The sequence below is a fragment of the Pristiophorus japonicus genome, unplaced genomic scaffold (assembly GCF_044704955.1).
Source record: "Pristiophorus japonicus isolate sPriJap1 unplaced genomic scaffold, sPriJap1.hap1 HAP1_SCAFFOLD_1682, whole genome shotgun sequence".
In the NCBI taxonomy this organism is placed as follows: Eukaryota; Metazoa; Chordata; class Chondrichthyes; family Pristiophoridae; genus Pristiophorus; species Pristiophorus japonicus.
This window is the reverse complement of record NW_027251365.1, coordinates 1-21,566: the sequence shown is the minus strand read 5'-3', so window position 1 is coordinate 21,566 and position 21,566 is coordinate 1. Positions and strand designations below refer to the sequence as shown.

The window sequence follows — 21,566 nt, the reverse complement described above, 5'->3', positions numbered from 1 at the left end:
ATGAGAATGAACCGTTTATCCCGACTCTCTGTTTTCTGTTAGTTAGCCAATCCTCTATCCATGCTAATATATTACCCACAACCCCGTGAACTTTTATCTTGTGCAGTAACCTTTTATGTGGCACCTTGTCAAATGCCCTCTGGAAGGTTGGTGGGTGTGGGTGGTGTGCGTTCTGTTGCCGTGACACTGTTGTTTGTTTCAGACCCTCTCGCCGAGCTCGATCAGGATGACATCGATTATTACGACAACCTGTTCTGCCCAGCTTGTGAGAAAATCTTCCAAAGTGCAAAGTCGTAAGTGTTTCCAGATCCACTGCCGAGGTCACGGGGTCAGGGGGTTCAGTTACCCCCCCCTCCCATTGATCAGTCCCCCTCCCCCAGTGGATCTGTTGCATGACCCGTCCCGTGGATCAGTCACTCTTCCCCCCCCCCCCCGCGTCCCGTGGATCGGTCCCCCTGCCCCGGTCGATGAGCCGTGTCTGGGGGCTCAGTGACAGTTCTGTGTTGCTGGGGGGCCTGCCCATGTGTAGCTCCCACTGCAGGGACCTGGAATACAGGCCCAGACTCCCTCGCCCATGTGTATCTCCCACTGCAGGGACCTGGAATATAGGCCCACACTCCCTCGCCCATGTGTATCTCCCACTGCAGGGACCTGGAATATAGGCCCAGACTCCCTCGCCCATGTGTATCTCCCACTGCAGGGACCTGGAATATAGGCCCAGACTCCCTCGCCCATGTGTATCTCCCACTGCAGGGACCTGGAATACAGGCCCACACTCCCTCGCCCATGTGTATCTCCCACTGCAGGGACCTGGAATACAGGCCCACACTCCCTCGCCCATGTGTACCTCCCACTGCAGAGACCTGGAATACAGGCCCACACTCCCTCGCCCATGTGTATCTCCCACTGCAGGGACCTGGAATACAGGCCCACACTCCCTCGCCCATGTGTACCTCCCACTGCAGAGACCTGGAATACAGGCCCACACTCCCTCGCCCATGTGTACCTCCCACTGCAGAGACCTGGAATACAGGCCCACACTCCCTCGCCCATGTGTATCTCCCACTGCAGGGACCTGGAATATAGGCCCACACTCCCTCGCCCATGTGTATCTCCCACTGCAGGGACCTGGAATACAGGCCCACACTCCCTCGCCCATGTGTACCTCCCACTGCAGGGACCTGGAATACAGGCCCACACTCCCTCGCCCATGTGTACCTCCCACTGCAGGGACCTGGAATACAGGCCCACACTCCCTCGCCCATGTGTACCTCCCACTGCAGAGACCTGGAATACAGGCCCACACTCCCTCGCCCATGTGTACCTCCCACTGCAGAGACCTGGAATACAGGCCCAGACTCCCTCGCCCATGTGTATCTCCCACTGCAGGGACCTGGAATATAGGCCCACACTCCCTCGCCCATGTGTATCTCCCACTGCAGGGACCTGGAATATAGGCCCAGACTCCCTCGCCCATGTGTATCTCCCACTGCAGGGACCTGGAATATAGGCCCAGACTCCCTCGCCCATGTGTATCTCCCACTGCAGGGACCTGGAATACAGGCCCACACTCCCTCGCCCATGTGTATCTCCCACTGCAGGAACCTGGAATACAGGCCCACACTCCCTCGCCCATGTGTACCTCCCACTGCAGAGACCTGGAATACAGGCCCACACTCCCTCGCCCATGTGTATCTCCCACTGCAGGGACCTGGAATACAGGCCCACACTCCCTCGCCCATGTGTACCTCCCACTGCAGGGACCTGGAATACAGGCCCACACTCCCTCGCCCATGTGTACCTCCCACTGCAGAGACCTGGAATACAGGCCCACACTCCCTCGCCCATGTGTATCTCCCACTGCAGGGACCTGGAATATAGGCCCACACTCCCTCGCCCATGTGTATCTCCCACTGCAGGGACCTGGAATACAGGCCCACACTCCCTCGCCCATGTGTACCTCCCACTGCAGGGACCTGGAATACAGGCCCACACTCCCTCGCCCATGTGTACCTCCCACTGCAGGGACCTGGAATACAGGCCCACACTCCCTCGCCCATGTGTATCTCCCACTGCAGGGACCTGGAATACAGGCCCACACTCCCTCGCCCATGTGTACCTCCCACTGCAGGGACCTGGAATACAGGCCCACACTCCCTCGCCCATGTGTATCTCCCACTGCAGGGACCTGGAATACAGGCCCACACTCCCTCGCCCATGTGTACCTCCCACTGCAGGGACCTGGAATACAGGCCCACACTCCCTCGCCCATGTGTACCTCCCACTGCAGGGACCTGGAATACAGGCCCACACTCCCTCGCCCATTTGTATCTCCCACTGCAGGGACCTGGAATATAGGCCCACGCTCCCTCGCCCATGTGTATCTCCCACTGCAGGGACCTGGAATGCAGGCCCACACTCCCTTGCCCATGTGTATCTCCCACTGCAGGGACCTGGAATACAGGCCCACACTCCCTCGCCCATGTGTATCTCCCACTGCAGGGACCTGGAATATAGGCCCACGCTCCCTCGCCCATGTGTAGCTCCCACTGCAGGGACCTGGAATACAGGCCCACACTCCCTCGCCCATGTGTACCTCCCACTGCAGGGACCTGGAATACAGGCCCACACTCCCTCGCCCATGTGTACCTCCCACTGCAGGGACCTGGAATACAGGCCCACACTCCCTCGCCCATGTGTACCTCCCACTGCAGGGACCTGGAATATAGGCCCACACTCCCTCGCCCATGTGTATCTCCCACTGCAGGGACCTGGAATACAGGCCCACACTCCCTCGCCCATGTGTATCTCCCACTGCAGGGACCTGGAATACAGGCCCACACTCCCTCGCCCATGTGTACCTCCCACTGCAGGGACCTGGAATATAGGCCCACACTCCCTCGCCCATGTGTATCTCCCACTGCAGGGACCTGGAATACAGGCCCACACTCCCTCGCCCATGTGTACCTCCCACTGCAGGGACCTGAAACACAGGCCCACACTCCCTCGCCCATGTGTATCTCCCACTGCAGGGACCTGGAATACAGGCCCACACTCCCTCGCCCATGTGTATCTCCCACTGCAGGGACCTGGAATACAGGCCCACACTCCCTCGCCCATGTGTACCTCCCACTGCAGGGACCTGAAACACAGGCCCACACTCCCTCACCCATGTGTATCTCCCACTGCAGGGACCTGGAATACAGGCCCACACTCCCTCGCCCATGTGTATCTCCCACTGCAGGGACCTGAAATACAGGCCCACACTCCCTCGCCCATGTGTACCTCCCACTGCAGGGACCTGGAATACAGGCCCACACTCCCTCACCCATGTGTATCTCCCACTTCAGGGACCTGAAATACAGGCCCACACTCCCTCGCCCATGTGTATCTCCCACTGCAGGGACCTGGAATACAGGCCCAAACTCCCTCGCCCATGTGTATCTCCCACTGCAGGGACCTGAAATACAGGCCCACACTCCCTCGCCCATGTGTACCTCCCACTGCAGGGACCTGGAATATAGGCCCACACTCCCTCGCCCATGTGTATCTCCCACTGCAGGGACCTGGAATATAGGCCCACACTCCCTCGCCCATGTGTATCTCCCACTGCAGGGACCTGGAATACAGGCCCACACTCCCTCGCCCATGTGTATCTCCCACTGCAGGGACCTGGAATACAGGCCCACACTCCCTCGCCCATGTGTATCTCCCACTGCAGGGACCTGGAATATAGGCCCACACTCCCTCGCCCATGTGTATCTCCCACTGCAGGGACCTGGAATATAGGCCCACACTCCCTCGCCCATGTGTATCTCCCACTGCAGGGACCTGGAATATAGGCCCACACTCCCTCGCCCATGTGTATCTCCCACTGCAGGGACCTGGAATACAGGCCCACACTCCCTCGCCCATGTGTACCTCCCACTGCAGGGACCTGAAATACAGGCCCACACTCCCTCACCCATGTGTATCTCCCACTGCAGGGACCTGAAATACAGGCCCACACTCCCTCGCCCATGTGTATCTCCCACTGCAGGGACCTGGAATACAGGCCCACACTCCCTCGCCCATGTGTATCTCCCACTGCAGGGACCTGGAATACAGGCCCACACTCCCTCGCCCATGTGTACCTCCCACTGCAGGGACCTGGAATATAGGCCCACACTCCCTCGCCCATGTGTATCTCCCACTGCAGGGACCTGGAATATAGGCCCACACTCCCTCGCCCATGTGTATCTCCCACTGCAGGGATCTGGAATATAGGCCCACACTCCCTCGCCCATGTGTATCTCCCACTGCAGGGACCTGGAATGCAGGCCCACACTCCCTTGCCCATGTGTATCTCCCACTGCAGGGACCTGGAATACAGGCCCACACTCCCTTGTCCATGTGTATCTCCCACTGCAGGGACCTGGAATACAGGCCCACACACCCTTGCCCATGTGTATCTCCCACTGCAGGGATCTGGAATACAGGCCCACATTCCCTCGCCCATGTGTAGCTCCCACTGCAGGGATCTGGAATACAGGCCCACACTCCCTCGCCCATGTGTATCTCCCACTGCAGGGACCTGGAATACAGGCCCACACTCCCTCACCCATGTGTATCTCCCACTGCAGGGACCTGAAATACAGGCCCACACTCCCTCGCCCATGTGTATCTCCCACTGCAGGGACCTGGAATACAGGCCCACACTCCCTCGCCCATGTGTATCTCCCACTGCAGGGACCTGAAATACAGGCCCACACTCCCTCGCCCATGTGTACCTCCCACTGCAGGGACCTGGAATATAGGCCCACACTCCCTCGCCCATGTGTATCTCCCACTGCAGGGACCTGGAATATAGGCCCACACTCCCTCGCCCATGTGTATCTCCCACTGCAGGGACCTGGAATACAGGCCCACACTCCCTCGCCCATGTGTATCTCCCACTGCAGGGACCTGGAATACAGGCCCACACTCCCTCGCCCATGTGTATCTCCCACTGCAGGGACCTGGAATATAGGCCCACACTCCCTCGCCCATGTGTATCTCCCACTGCAGGGACCTGGAATATAGGCCCACACTCCCTCGCCCATGTGTATCTCCCACTGCAGGGATCTGGAATACAGGCCCACACTCCCTCGCCCATGTGTACCTCCCACTGCAGGGACCTGAAATACAGGCCCACACTCCCTCACCCATGTGTATCTCCCACTGCAGGGACCTGAAATACAGGCCCACACTCCCTCGCCCATGTGTATCTCCCACTGCAGGGACCTGGAATACAGGCCCACACTCCCTCGCCCATGTGTATCTCCCACTGCAGGGACCTGAAATACAGGCCCACACTCCCTCGCCCATGTGTACCTCCAACTGCAGGGACCTGGAATATAGGCCCACACTCCCTCGCCCATGTGTATCTCCCACTGCAGGGACCTGGAATATAGGCCCACACTCCCTCGCCCATGTGTATCTCCCACTGCAGGGATCTGGAATATAGGCCCACACTCCCTCGCCCATGTGTATCTCCCACTGCAGGGACCTGGAATGCAGGCCCACACTCCCTTGCCCATGTGTATCTCCCACTGCAGGGACCTGGAATACAGGCCCACACTCCCTTGTCCATGTGTATCTCCCACTGCAGGGACCTGGAATACAGGCCCACACACCCTTGCCCATGTGTATCTCCCACTGCAGGGATCTGGAATACAGGCCCACATTCCCTCGCCCATGTGTAGCTCCCACTGCAGGGATCTGGAATACAGGCCCACACTCCCTCGCCCATGTGTATCTCCCACTGCAGGGACCTGGAATACAGGCCCACACTCCCTCGCCCATGTGTTCTCCCACTGCAGGGACCTGGAATACAGGCCCACACTCACTTGCCCATGTGTATCTCCCACTGCAGGGACCACAGGATGCAGGCCCACACTCCCTCGCCCATGTGTATCTCCCACTGCAGGGACCTGGAATACAGGCCCACACTCCCTCGCCCATGTGTATCTCCCACTGCAGGGACCTGGAATACAGGCCCACACTCACTTGCCCATGTGTATCTCCCACTGCAGGGACCTGGAATACAGGCCCACACTCGCTCGCCCATGTGTATCTCCCACTGCAGGGATCTGGAATACCGGCCCACACTCCCTTGCCCATGTGTATCTCCCACTGCAGGGACCTGAAATACAGGCCCACACACCCTCGCCCATGTGTATCTCCCACTGCAGGGACCTGGAATACAGGCCCACACACCCTCGCCCATGTGTATCTCCCACTGCAGGGACCTGGAACACAGGCCCACACACCCTCGCCCATGTGTATCTCCCACTGCAGGGACCACAGAATGCAGGCCCACACTCCCTCGCCCATGTGTAGCTCCCACTGCAGGGATCTGGAATACAGGCCCACACTCCCTCGCCCATGTGTATCTCCCACTGCAGGGATCTGGAATACAGGCCCACACTCCCTTGCCCATGTGTATCTCCCACTGCAGGGACCTGAAATGCAGGCCCACACACCCTCGCCCATGTGTATCTCCCACTGCAGTGACCTGGAATACAGGCCCACACACCCTCGTCCATGTGTATCTCCCACTGCAGGGACCTGGAATACAGGCCCACACACCCTCGCCCATGTGTATCTCCCACTGCAGGGACCACAGAATGCAGGCCCACACTCCCTCGCCCATGTGTATCTCCCACTGCAGGGACCTGGAATACAGGCCCACACTCCCTCGCCCATGTGTATCTCCCACTGCAGGGACCTGGAATACAGGCCCACACTCCCTCGCCCATGTGTATCTCCCACTGCGGGGACCTGGAATACAGGCCCACACTCCCTCGCCCATGTGTATCTCCCACTGCGGGGACCTGGAATACAGGCCCACACTCCCTCGCCCATGTGTATCTCCCACTGCAGGGACCTGGAATACAGGCCCACACTCCCTCGCCCATGTGCAGCTCCCACTGCAGGGACCTGGAATACAGGCCCACACTCCCTCGCCCATGTGTATCTCCCACTGCAGGGATCTGGAATACAGGCCCACATTCCCTTGCCCATGTGTAGCTCCCACTGCAGGGATCTGGAATACAGGCCCACACTCCCTCGCCCATGTGTATCTCCCACTGCAGGGACCTGGAATATAGGCCCACACTCCCTCGCCCATGTGTATCTCCCACTGCAGGGACCTGGAATATAGGCCCACACTCCCTCGCCCATGTGTATCTCCCACTGCAGGGACCTGGAATACAGGCCCACACTCCCTCGCCCATGTGTACCTCCCACTGCAGGGACCTGAAATACAGGCCCACACTCCCTCACCCATGTGTATCTCCCACTGCAGGGACCTGAAATACAGGCCCACACTCCCTCGCCCATGTGTATCTCCCACTGCAGGGACCTGGAATACAGGCCCACACTCCCTCGCCCATGTGTATCTCCCACTGCAGGGACCTGAAATACAGGCCCACACTCCCTCGCCCATGTGTACCTCCCACTGCAGGGACCTGGAATATAGGCCCACACTCCCTCGCCCATGTGTATCTCCCACTGCAGGGACCTGGAATATAGGCCCACACTCCCTCGCCCATGTGTATCTCCCACTGCAGGGATCTGGAATATAGGCCCACACTCCCTCGCCCATGTGTATCTCCCACTGCAGGGACCTGGAATGCAGGCCCACACTCCCTTGCCCATGTGTATCTCCCACTGCAGGGACCTGGAATACAGGCCCACACTCCCTTGTCCATGTGTATCTCCCACTGCAGGGACCTGGAATACAGGCCCACACACCCTTGCCCATGTGTATCTCCCACTGCAGGGATCTGGAATACAGGCCCACATTCCCTCGCCCATGTGTAGCTCCCACTGCAGGGATCTGGAATACAGGCCCACACTCCCTCGCCCATGTGTATCTCCCACTGCAGGGACCTGGAATACAGGCCCACACTCCCTCACCCATGTGTATCTCCCACTGCAGGGACCTGAAATACAGGCCCACACTCCCTCGCCCATGTGTATCTCCCACTGCAGGGACCTGGAATACAGGCCCACACTCCCTCGCCCATGTGTATCTCCCACTGCAGGGACCTGAAATACAGGCCCACACTCCCTCGCCCATGTGTACCTCCCACTGCAGGGACCTGGAATATAGGCCCACACTCCCTCGCCCATGTGTATCTCCCACTGCAGGGACCTGGAATATAGGCCCACACTCCCTCGCCCATGTGTATCTCCCACTGCAGGGACCTGGAATACAGGCCCACACTCCCTCGCCCATGTGTATCTCCCACTGCAGGGACCTGGAATACAGGCCCACACTCCCTCGCCCATGTGTATCTCCCACTGCAGGGACCTGGAATATAGGCCCACACTCCCTCGCCCATGTGTATCTCCCACTGCAGGGACCTGGAATATAGGCCCACACTCCCTCGCCCATGTGTATCTCCCACTGCAGGGACCTGGAATACAGGCCCACACTCCCTCGCCCATGTGTACCTCCCACTGCAGGGACCTGAAATACAGGCCCACACTCCCTCACCCATGTGTATCTCCCACTGCAGGGACCTGAAAAACAGGCCCACACTGCCTCGCCCATGTGTATCTCCCACTGCAGGGACCTGGAATACAGGCCCACACTCCCTCGCCCATGTGTATCTCCCACTGCAGGGACCTGAAATACAGGCCCACACTCCCTCGCCCATGTGTACCTCCAACTGCAGGGACCTGGAATATAGGCCCACACTCCCTCGCCCATGTGTATCTCCCACTGCAGGGACCTGGAATATAGGCCCACACTCCCTCGCCCATGTGTATCTCCCACTGCAGGGATCTGGAATATAGGCCCACACTCCCTCGCCCATGTGTATCTCCCACTGCAGGGACCTGGAATGCAGGCCCACACTCCCTTGCCCATGTGTATCTCCCACTGCAGGGACCTGGAATGCAGGCCCACACTCCCTTGTCCATGTGTATCTCCCACTGCAGGGACCTGGAATACAGGCCCACACACCCTTGCCCATGTGTATCTCCCACTGCAGGGATCTGGAATACAGGCCCACATTCCCTCGCCCATGTGTATCTCCCACTGCAGGGACCTGGAATACAGGCCCACACTCCCTCGCCCATGTGTTCTCCCACTGCAGGGACCTGGAATACAGGCCCACACTCACTTGCCCATGTGTATCTCCCACTGCAGGGACCACAGGATGCAGGCCCACACTCCCTCGCCCATGTGTATCTCCCACTGCAGGGACCTGGAATACAGGCCCACACTCCCTCGCCCATGTGTATCTCCCACTGCAGGGATCTGGAATACAGGCCCACACTCCCTCGCCCATGTGTATCTCCCACTGCAGGGATCTGGAATACCGGCCCACACTCCCTTGCCCATGTGTATCTCCCACTGCAGGGACCTGAAATACAGGCCCACACACCCTCGCCCATGTGTATCTCCCACTGCAGGGACCTGGAATACAGGCCCACACACCCTCGCCCATGTGTATCTCCCGCTGCAGGGACCTGGAACACAGGCCCACACACCCTCGCCCATGTGTATCTCCCACTGCAGGGACCACAGAATGCAGGCCCACACTCCCTCGCCCATGTGTAGCTCCCACTGCAGGGATCTGGAATACAGGCCCACACTCCCTCGCCCATGTGTATCTCCCACTGCAGGGATCTGGAATACAGGCCCACACTCCCTTGCCCATGTGTATCTCCCACTGCAGGGACCTGAAATGCAGGCCCACACACCCTCGCCCATGTGTATCTCCCACTGCAGTGACCTGGAATACAGGCCCACACACCCTCGTCCATGTGTATCTCCCACTGCAGGGACCTGGAATACAGGCCCACACACCCTCGCCCATGTGTATCTCCCACTGCAGGGACCACAGAATGCAGGCCCACACTCCCTCGCCCATGTGTATCTCCCACTGCAGGGACCTGGAATACAGGCCCACACTCCCTCGCCCATGTGTATCTCCCACTGCAGGGACCTGGAATACAGGCCCACACTCCCTCGCCCATGTGTATCTCCCACTGCGGGGACCTGGAATACAGGCCCACACTCCTTCGCCCATGTGTATCTCCCACTGCAGGGACCTGGAATACAGGCCCACACTCCCTCGCCCATGTGTATCTCCCACTGCAGGGACCTGGAATACAGGCCCACACTCCCTTGCCCATGTGTATCTCCCACTGCAGGGACCTGGAATACAGGCCCACACTCCCTTGTCCATGTGTATCTCCCACTGCAGGGACCTGGAATACAGGCCCACACACCCTTGCCCATGTGTATCTCCCACTGCAGGGATCTGGAATACAGGCCCACATTCCCTCGCCCATGTGTAGCTCCCACTGCAGGGATCTGGAATACAGGCCCACACTCCCTCGCCCATGTGTATCTCCCACTGCAGGGACCTGGAATACAGGCCCACACTCCCTCGCCCATGTGTTCTCCCACTGCAGGGACCTGGAATACAGGCCCACACTCACTTGCCCATGTGTATCTCCCACTGCAGGGACCACAGGATGCAGGCCCACACTCCCTCGCCCATGTGTATCTCCCACTGCAGGGACCTGGAATACAGGCCCACACTCCCTCGCCCATGTGTATCTCCCACTGCAGGGACCTGGAATACAGGCCCACACTCACTTGCCCATGTGTATCTCCCACTGCAGGGACCTGGAATACAGGCCCACACACCCTCGCCCATGTGTATCTCCCACTGCAGGGACCTGGAACACAGGCCCACACACCCTCGCCCATGTGTATCTCCCACTGCAGGGACCACAGAATGCAGGCCCACACTCCCTCGCCCATGTGTAGCTCCCACTGCAGGGATCTGGAATACAGGCCCACACTCCCTCGCCCATGTGTATCTCCCACTGCAGGGATCTGGAATACAGGCCCACACACCCTCGCCCATGTGTATCTCCCACTGCAGTGACCTGGAATACAGGCCCACACACCCTCGTCCATGTGTATCTCCCACTGCAGGGACCTGGAATACAGGCCCACACACCCTCGCCCATGTGTATCTCCCACTGCAGGGACCACAGAATGCAGGCCCACACTCCCTTGCCCATGTGTATCTCCCACTGCAGGGACCTGGAATACAGGCCCACACTCCCTCGCCCATGTGTATCTCCCACTGCAGGGACCTGGAATACAGGCCCACACTCCCTCGCCCATGTGTATCTCCCACTGCGGGGACCTGGAATACAGGCCCACACTCCCTCGCCCATGTGTATCTCCCACTGCAGGGACCTGGAATACAGGCCCACACTCCTTCGCCCATGTGTATCTCCCACTGCAGGGACCTGGAATACAGGCCCACACTCCCTCGCCCATGTGTAGCTCCCACTGCAGGGACCTGGAATACAGGCCCACACTCCCTCGCCCATGTGTATCTCCCACTGCAGGGATCTGGAATACAGGCCCACATTCCCTTGCCCATGTGTAGCTCCCACTGCAGGGATCTGGAATACAGGCCCACACTCCCTCGCCCATGTGTATCTCCCACTGCAGGGACCTGGAATATAGGCCCACACTCCCTCGCCCATGTGTATCTCCCACTGCAGGGACCTGGAATATAGGCCCACACTCCCTCGCCCATGTGTATCTCCCACTGCAGGGACCTGGAATACAGGCCCACACTCCCTCGCCCATGTGTACCTCCCACTGCAGGGACCTGAAATACAGGCCCACACTCCCTCACCCATGTGTATCTCCCACTGCAGGGACCTGAAATACAGGCCCACACTCCCTCGCCCATGTGTATCTCCCACTGCAGGGACCTGGAATACAGGCCCACACTCCCTCGCCCATGTGTATCTCCCACTGCAGGGACCTGAAATACAGGCCCACACTCCCTCGCCCATGTGTACCTCCCACTGCAGGGACCTGGAATATAGGCCCACACTCCCTCGCCCATGTGTATCTCCCACTGCAGGGACCTGGAATATAGGCCCACACTCCCTCGCCCATGTGTATCTCCCACTGCAGGGATCTGGAATATAGGCCCACACTCCCTCGCCCATGTGTATCTCCCACTGCAGGGACCTGGAATGCAGGCCCACACTCCCTTGCCCATGTGTATCTCCCACTGCAGGGACCTGGAATACAGGCCCACACTCCCTTGTCCATGTGTATCTCCCACTGCAGGGACCTGGAATACAGGCCCACACACCCTTGCCCATGTGTATCTCCCACTGCAGGGATCTGGAATACAGGCCCACATTCCCTCGCCCATGTGTAGCTCCCACTGCAGGGATCTGGAATACAGGCCCACACTCCCTCGCCCATGTGTATCTCCCACTGCAGGGACCTGGAATACAGGCCCACACTCCCTCACCCATGTGTATCTCCCACTGCAGGGACCTGAAATACAGGCCCACACTCCCTCGCCCATGTGTATCTCCCACTGCAGGGACCTGGAATACAGGCCCACACTCCCTCGCCCATGTGTATCTCCCACTGCAGGGACCTGAAATACAGGCCCACACTCCCTCGCCCATGTGTACCTCCCACTGCAGGGACCTGGAATATAGGCCCACACTCCCTCGCCCATGTGTATCTCCCACTGCAGGGACCTGGAATATAGGCCCACACTCCCTCGCCCATGTGTATCTCCCACTGCAGGGACCTGGAATACAGGCCCACACTCCCTCGCCCATGTGTATCTCCCACTGCAGGGACCTGGAATACAGGCCCACACTCCCTCGCCCATGTGTATCTCCCACTGCAGGGACCTGGAATATAGGCCCACACTCCCTCGCCCATGTGTATCTCCCACTGCAGGGACCTGGAATATAGGCCCACACTCCCTCGCCCATGTGTATCTCCCACTGCAGGGACCTGGAATACAGGCCCACACTCCCTCGCCCATGTGTACCTCCCACTGCAGGGACCTGAAATACAGGCCCACACTCCCTCACCCATGTGTATCTCCCACTGCAGGGACCTGAAATACAGGCCCACACTCCCTCGCCCATGTGTATCTCCCACTGCAGGGACCTGGAATACAGGCCCACACACCCTTGCCCATGTGTATCTCCCACTGCAGGGACCTGGAATATAGGCCCACACTCCCTCACCCATGTGTATCTCCCACTGCAGGGATCTGGAATATAGGCCCACACTCCCTCGCCCATGTGTATCTCCCACTGCAGGGACCTGGAATGCAGGCCCACACTCCCTTGCCCATGTGTATCTCCCACTGCAGGGACCTGGAATACAGGCCCACACTCCCTTGTCCATGTGTATCTCCCACTGCAGGGACCTGGAATACAGGCCCACACACCCTTGCCCATGTGTATCTCCCACTGCAGGGATCTGGAATACAGGCCCACATTCCCTCGCCCATGTGTAGCTCCCACTGCAGGGATCTGGAATACAGGCCCACACTCCCTCGCCCATGTGTATCTCCCACTGCAGGGACCTGGAATACAGGCCCACACTCCCTCGCCCATGTGTTCTCCCACTGCAGGGACCTGGAATACAGGCCCACACTCACTTGCCCATGTGTATCTCCCACTGCAGGGACCACAGGATGCAGGCCCACACTCCCTCGCCCATGTGTATCTCCCACTGCAGGGACCTGGAATACAGGCCCACACTCCCTCGCCCATGTGTATCTCCCACTGCAGGGATCTGGAATACAGGCCCACACTCCCTCGCCCATGTGTATCTCCCACTGCAGGGATCTGGAATACCGGCCCACACTCCCTTGCCCATGTGTATCTCCCACTGCAGGGACCTGAAATACAGGCCCACACACCCTCGCCCATGTGTATCTCCCACTGCAGGGACCTGGAATACAGGCCCACACACCCTCGCCCATGTGTATCTCCCACTGCAGGGACCTGGAACACAGGCCCACACACCCTCGCCCATGTGTATCTCCCACTGCAGGGACCACAGAATGCAGGCCCACACTCCCTCGCCCATGTGTAGCTCCCACTGCAGGGATCTGGAATACAGGCCCACACTCCCTCGCCCATGTGTATCTCCCACTGCAGGGATCTGGAATACAGGCCCACACTCCCTTGCCCATGTGTATATCCCACTGCAGGGACCTGAAATGCAGGCCCACACACCCTCGCCCATGTGTATCTCCCACTGCAGTGACCTGGAATACAGGCCCACACACCCTCGTCCATGTGTATCTCCCACTGCAGGGACCTGGAATACAGGCCCACACACCCTCGCCCATGTGTATCTCCCACTGCAGGGACCACAGAATGCAGGCCCACACTCCCTCGCCCATGTGTATCTCCCACTGCAGGGACCTGGAATACAGGCCCACACTCCCTCGCCCATGTGTATCTCCCACTGCAGGGACCTGGAATACAGGCCCACACTCCCTCGCCCATGTGTATCTCCCACTGCGGGGACCTGGAATACAGGCCCACACTCCCTCGCCCATGTGTATCTCCCACTGCAGGGACCTGGAATACAGGCCCACACTCCCTCGCCCATGTGTATCTCCCACTGCAGGGACCTGGAATACAGGCCCACACTCCCTTGCCCATGTGTATCTCCCACTGCAGGGACCTGGAATACAGGCCCACACTCCCTTGTCCATGTGTATCTCCCACTGCAGGGACCTGGAATACAGGCCCACACACCCTTGCCCATGTGTATCTCCCACTGCAGGGATCTGGAATACAGGCCCACATTCCCTCGCCCATGTGTAGCTCCCACTGCAGGGATCTGGAATACCGGCCCACACTCCCTTGCCCATGTGTATCTCCCACTGCAGGGACCTGAAATACAGGCCCACACACCCTCGCCCATGTGTATCTCCCACTGCAGGGACCTGGAATACAGGCCCACACACCCTCGCCCATGTGTATCTCCCACTGCAGGGACCTGGAACACAGGCCCACACACCCTCGCCCATGTGTATCTCCCACTGCAGGGACCACAGAATGCAGGCCCACACTCCCTCGCCCATGTGTAGCTCCCACTGCAGGGATCTGGAATACAGGCCCACACTCCCTCGCCCATGTGTATCTCCCACTGCAGGGATCTGGAATACAGGCCCACACTCCCTTGCCCATGTGTATCTCCCACTGCAGGGACCTGAAATGCAGGCCCACACACCCTCGCCCATGTGTATCTCCCACTGCAGTGACCTGGAATACAGGCCCACACACCCTCGTCCATGTGTATCTCCCACTGCAGGGACCTGGAATACAGGCCCACACACCCTCGCCCATGTGTATCTCCCACTGTAGGGACCACAGGATGCAGGCCCACACTCCCTCGCCCATGTGTATCTCCCACTGCAGGGACCTGGAATACAGGCCCACACTCCCTCGCCCATGTGTATCTCCCACTGCAGGGACCTGAAATACAGGCCCACACTCCCTCGCCCATGTGTATCTCCCACTGCAGGGACCTGGAATACAGGCCCACACTCCCTCGCCCATGTGTACCTCCCACTGCAGGGACCTGGAATATAGGCCCACACACCCTCGCCCATGTGTATCTCCCACTGCAGGGACCACAGAATGCAGGCCCACACTCCCTCGCCCATGTGTAGCTCCCACTGCAGGGATCTGGAATACAGGCCCACACTCCCTCGCCCATGTGTATCTCCCACTGCAGGGATCTGGAATACAGGCCCACACTCCCTTGCCCATGTGTATCTCCCACTGCAGGGACCTGAAATGCAGGCCCACACACCCTCGCCCATGTGTATCTCCCACTGCAGTGACCTGGAATACAGGCCCACACACCCTCGTCCATGTGTATCTCCCACTGCAGGGACCTGGAATACAGGCCCACACACCCTCGCCCATGTGTATCTCCCACTGTAGGGACCACAGGATGCAGGCCCACACTCCCTCGCCCATGTGTATCTCCCACTGCAGGGACCTGGAATACAGGCCCACACTCCCTCGCCCATGTGTATCTCCCACTGCAGGGACCACAGGATGCAGGCCCACACTCCCTCGCCCATGTGTTTCTCCCACTGCAGGGACCTGGAATACAGGCCCACACTCCCTCGCCCATGTGTATCTCCCACTGCAGGGACCACAGAATGCAGGCCCACACTCCCTTGCCCATGTGTAGCTCCCACTGCAGGGATCTGGAATACAGGCCCACACTCCCTCGCCCATGTGTATCTCCCACTGCAGGGATCTGGAATACAGGCCCACACTCCCTTGCCCATGTGTATCTCCCACTGCAGGGACCTGAAATGCAGGCCCACACACCCTCGCCCATGTGTATCTCCCACTGCAGGGACCTGGAATACAGGCCCACACACCCTCGCCCATGTGTATCTCCCACTGCAGGGACCTGGAATATAGGCCCACACACCCTCGCCCATGTGTATCCCACTGCAGGGACCACAGAATGCAGGCCCACACTCCCTCGCCCATGTGTAGCTCCCACTGCAGGGACCTGGAATACAGGCCCACACTCCCTCGCCCATGTGTAGCTCCCACTGCAGGGACCTGAGAATACAGGCCCACACTCCCGCGTAGTGTTGCCTTTATCCCCCAACACCCTCACTGAAACAGCTTCTCCGCTCAGTATCACATTGCTGTCTGGGAGCTTACTGTGCACAAAATTGGCGGCCGCCATTCCTGCATTTCAGCAGTGAGCGCGCTCCAAAAGTACCTCATCGGCTGTGAAGCTTTGCGACGACCCGAGGGTGTGACAAGCGCTACAAAAATGCAAGTTCTTCCTTTTGCTCAAGTTGTTCTGTTTGAACAGATTGTCCATGGGGGGGAGGGGACACGGTGGGAGTCCCGTGGGCGGGAGGGGAGGGGGTCAGAGTCCCATGGGGAAGGGCGGGGGGGGGGCAGAGTCCTCTGGGGGTGGTGTCCCGTGGGAGGGGGAGGGAGGAGTTCTGTGCTGGTGGGGGGGGAGGAGTCACGTGCTCGGGGGGGGGGACGAGGGAGGAGTCCCGTGCTAGTGGGGGGTGGGGAGGGAGGAGTCACATGCTCGGGGGGGGGGGGACGAGGGAGGAGTCCCGTGCTAGTGGGGGGGGGACGAGGGAGGAGTCCCGTGCTGGGGGGGGGGGGGTGGGGAGGGAGGAGTCCCGTGTGGGGGTGGAGGGAGGAGTCCCGTGCTGGGGTGGGGGGGGGGTGGGGAGGGAGGAGTCCCGTGTGGGGGTGGAGGGAGGAGTCCCGTGCTGGGGGGGGGGAGGAGTCCCGTGTGGGGGTGGAGGGAGCAGTCCCGTGCTGGGGGGGGGGGGGGGGAGGGAGGAGTCCCGTGTGGGGGGGGGGGGTGGGGAGGGAGGAGTCCCGTGTGGGGGTGGAGGGAGGAGTCCCGTGCTGGGGTGGGGGGGGGGGGTGGGGAGGGAGGAGTCCCGTGTGGGGGTGGAGGGAGGAGTCCCGTGCTGGGGGGGGGGAGGAGTCCCGTGTGGGGGTGGAGGGAGCAGTCCCGTGCTGGGGGGGGGGGGGGGGGGGGGGGGAGGAGTCCCGTGTGGGGGTGGAGGGAGGAGTCCCGTGCTGGGGGGGGGGGGTGGGGAGGGAGGAGTCCCGTGTGGGGGTGGAGGGAGGAGTCCCGTGCTGGGGGGGGGGGGTGGGGAGGGAGGAGTCCCGTGTGGGGGGGGAGGGAGGAGTCCCGTCTGGGGGGGGGAGGGAGGAGTCCCGTGCTGGTGGGGGGGGGACGAGGGAGGAGTCCCGTGCTGGGGGGGGGGGGGTGGGGAGGGAGGAGTCCCGTGCTAGGGCGGGGGGAGACGAGGGAGGAGTCCCGTGTGGGGGTGGAGGGAGGAGTCCCGTGCTGGGGGGGGGGGGTGGGGAGGGAGGAGTCCCGTGCTAGGGCGGGGGGAGACGAGGGAGGAGTCCCGTGCTGGGGGGGGGGGGGCGGTGGAGGGAGGAGTCCTGTGTGGGGGGGGGAGGGAGGAGTCCCTTGCTGGGGGGGGGGGGGTGGGGAGGGAGGAGTCCTGTGTGGGGGGGGGAGGGAGGAGTCCCTTGCTGGGGGGGGGGGGGGTGGGGAGGGAGGAGTCCTGTGTGGGGGGGGGGGGGAGGAGTCCCTTGCTGGGGGGGGGGGGGTGGGGAGGGAGGAGTCCCGTGTGGGGGTGGAGGGAGGAGTCCCGTGCTGGGGGGGGGGGGTGGGGAGGGAGGAGTCCCGTGTGGGGGGGGGAGGGAGGAGTCCCGTGTGGGGGAGGGGGAGGAGTCCCGTGTGGGGGTGGAGGGAGGAGTCCCGTGCTGGGGGGGGGGGGGTGGGGAGGGAGGAGTCCCGTGTGGGGGGGGGGGGTGGGGAGGGAGGAGTCCCGTGCTGGGGGGGGGGGGTGGGGAGGGAGGAGTCCCGTGTGGGGGTGTAGGGAGGAGTCCCGTGCTGGGGGGGGGGGGGTGGGTAGGGAGGAGTCCCGTGTGGGGGGGGAGGGAGGAGTCCCGTGTGGGGGGGGGGGGTGGGAGGGAGGAGTCCCGTGTGGGGGGGGAGGGAGGAGTCCCGTGTGGGGGGGGGAGGGAGGAGTCCCGTGTGGGGTGGAGGGAGGAGTCCCGTGCTGGGGTGGGGGGGGGGGGTGGGGAGGGAGGAGTCCCGTGTGGGGGTGGAGGGAGGAGTCCCGTGCTGGGGGGGGGGGAGGAGTCCCGTGCTGGGGTGGGGGGGGGGTGGGGAGGGAGGAGTCCCGTGTGGGGGTGGAGGGAGGAGTCCCGTGCTGGGGGGGGAGGAGTCCCGTGTGGGGGGGGGGGGTGGGGAGGGAGGAGTCCCGTGTGGGGGTGGAGGGAGGAGTCCCGTGCTGGGGGGGGGGGTGGGGAGGGAGGAGTCCCGTGTGGGGGGGGAGGGAGGAGTCCCGTGTGGGGGAGGGGGAGGAGTCCCGTGTGGGGGTGGAGGGAGGAGTCCCGTGCTGGGGGGGGGGGGGTGGGGAGGGAGGAGTCCCGTGCTAGTGGGGGGGGACGAGGGAGGAGTCCCGTGCTGGGGGGGGGGGGTGGGGAGGGAGGAGTCCCGTGTGGGGGTGGAGGGAGGAGTCCCGTGCTGGGGTGGGGGGGGGGGTGGGGAGGGAGGAGTCCCGTGTGGGGGTGGAGGGAGGAGTCCCGTGCTGGGGGGGGGGGAGGAGTCCCGTGTGGGGTGGAGGGAGCAGTCCCGTGCTGGGGGGGGGGGGGGGGGGGGGGGAGGGAGGAGTCCCGTGTGGGGGGGGGGGGTGGGGAGGGAGGAGTCCCGTGTGGGGGTGGAGGGAGGAGTCCCGTGCTGGGGTGGGGGGGGGGGTGGGGAGGGAGGAGTCCCGTGTGGGGGTGGAGGGAGGAGTCCCGTGCTGGGGGGGGGGAGGAGTCCCGTGTGGGGGTGGAGGGAGCAGTCCCGTGCTGGGGGGGGGGGGGGGGGGGGGGGAGGGAGGAGTCCCGTGTGGGGGTGGAGGGAGGAGTCCCGTGCTGGGGGGGGGGGGTGGGGAGGGAGGAGTCCCGTGTGGGGGTGGAGGGAGGAGTCCCGTGCTGGGGGGGGGGGGGTGGGGAGGGAGGAGTCCCGTGTGGGGGGGGAGGGAGGAGTCCCGTCTGGGGGGGGAGGGAGGAGTCCCGTGCTGGTGGGGGGGGACGAGGGAGGAGTCCCGTGCTGGGGGGGGGGGGGGTGGGGAGGGAGGAGTCCCGTGCTAGGGCGGGGGGAGACGAGGGAGGAGTCCCGTGTGGGGGTGGAGGGAGGAGTCCCGTGCTGGGGGGGGGGGGGGTGGGGAGGGAGGAGTCCCGTGCTAGTGGGGGGGGACGAGGGAGGAGTCCCGTGCTGGGGGGGGGGGGTGGGGAGGGAGGAGTCCCGTGCTAGGGCGGGGGGAGACGAGGGAGGAGTCCCGTGTGGGGGTGGAGGGAGGAGTCCCGTGCTGGGGGGGGGGGGGGCGGTGGAGGGAGGAGTCCTGTGTGGGGGGGGGAGGGAGGAGTCCCTTGCTGGGGGGGGGGGGGGGTGGGGAGGGAGGAGTCCTGTGTGGGGGTGGAGGGAGGAGTCCCGTGCTGGGGGGGGGGGGGTGGGGAGGGAGGAGTCCCGTGTGGGGGAGGGGGAGGAGTCCCGTGTGGGGGTGGAGGGAGGAGTCCCGTGTGGGGGAGGGGGAGGAGTCCGTGTGGGGGTGGAGGGAGGAGTCCCGTGCTGGGGGGGGGGGGGTGGGGAGGGAGGAGTCCCGTGTGGGGGGGGAGGGAGGAGTCCCGTGTGGGGGAGGGGGAGGAGTCCCGTGTGGGGGTGGAGGGAGGAGTCCCGTGCTGGGGGGGGGGGGGTGGGGAGGGAGGAGTCCCGTGTGGGGGGGGGGGGTGGGGAGGGAGGAGTCCCGTGCTGGGGGGGGGGAGGAGTCCCGTGCTGGGGGGGGGGGGTGGGAGGGAGGAGTCCCGTGTGGGGGTGTAGGGAGGAGTCCCGTGCTGGGGGGGGGGGGGGTGGGTAGGGAGGAGTCCCGTGTGGGGGGGGGAGGGAGGAGTCCCGTGTGGGGGGGGGGGGGTGGGGAGGGAGGAGTCCCGTGTGGGGGGGGAGGGAGGAGTCCCGTGTGGGGGGGGGAGGGAGGGAGTCCCGTGTGGGGGTGGAGGGAGGAGTCCCGTGCTGGGGTGGGGGGGGGGGTGGGGAGGGAGGAGTCCCGTGTGGGGGTGGAGGGAGGAGTCCCGTGCTGGGGGGGGGGGGTGGGGAGGGAGGAGTCCCGTGTGGGGGGGGGAGGGAGGAGTCCCGTGTGGGGGAGGGGGAGGAGTCCCGTGTGGGGGTGGAGGGAGGAGTCCCGTGCTGGGGGGGGGGGGGGTGGGAGGGAGGAGTCCCGTGCTAGGGCGGGGGGAGACGAGGGAGGAGTCCCGTGTGGGGGTGGAGGGAGGAGTCCTGTGTGGGGGGGGGAGGGAGGAGTCCCGTGCTGGGGGGGGGGGCGGTGGAGGGAGGAGTCCTGTGTGGGGGGGGGAGGGAGGAGTCCCTTGCTGGGGGGGGGGGGGGTGGGGAGGGAGGAGTCCTGTGTGGGGGGGGGAGGGAGGAGTCCCTTGCTGGGGGGGGGGGGGGGGGTGGGGAGGGAGGAGTCCTGTGTGGGGGGGGGGAGGGAGGAGTCCCGTGTGGGGGGGGAGGGAGGAGTCCCGTGCTAGGGCGGGGGGAGACGAGGGAGGAGTCCCGTGCTAGTGGGGGGTGGGGAGGGAGGAGTCCCGTGCTAGTGGGGGGGGGACGAGGGAGGAGTCCCGTGCTAGGGGGGGGGGGGTGGGGAGGGAGGAGTCCCGTGTGGGGGTGGAGGGAGGAGTCCCGTGCTGGGGGGGGGGGTGGGGAGGGAGGAGTCCCGTGTGGGGGGGGGGGTGGGGAGGGAGGAGTCCCGTGCTGGGGGGGGGGAGGAGTCCCGTGTGGGGGAGGGGGAGGAGTCCCGTGTGGGGGGGAGGGAGGAGTCCCGTGTGGGGGAGGGGGAGGAGTCCCGTGTGGGGGGGGAGGGAGGAGTCCCGTGCTGGGGGGGGGGGGGTGGGGAGGGAGGAGTCCCGTGTGGGGGGGGGGGGGTGGGGAGGGAGGAGTCCCGTGCTGGGGGGGGGGAGGAGTCCCGTGCTGGGGGGGGGGGGGGTGGGGAGGGAGGAGTCCCGTGTGGGGGGGGGAGGGAGGAGTCCCGTGTGGGGGTGGAGGGAGGAGTCCCGTGCTGGGGGGGGGGGGGGTGGGGAGGGGAGGAGTCCCGTGTGGGGGGGGGGGGTGGGGAGGGAGGAGT

The 21,566-nt window shown here is 63.1% G+C and overlaps 1 protein-coding gene across 1 annotated transcript in view; it reads left to right on the top strand.

Annotated features, from left to right (window-relative positions):
* dnajc21 (DnaJ heat shock protein family (Hsp40) member C21) overlaps window positions 1–293 on the top strand; it is a gene marked incomplete at both ends in the record, with an annotated part of 28,466 nt that extends 28,173 nt beyond the window's left edge. Inside the window, one exon of the mRNA XM_070870767.1 lies at window positions 203–293. Coding sequence (XP_070726868.1) covers window positions 203–293 — 91 coding nt within the window. The remainder of the gene's footprint in view (window positions 1–202) is intronic.
* Between the last annotated feature and the right edge of the window lie 21,273 nt (window positions 294–21,566).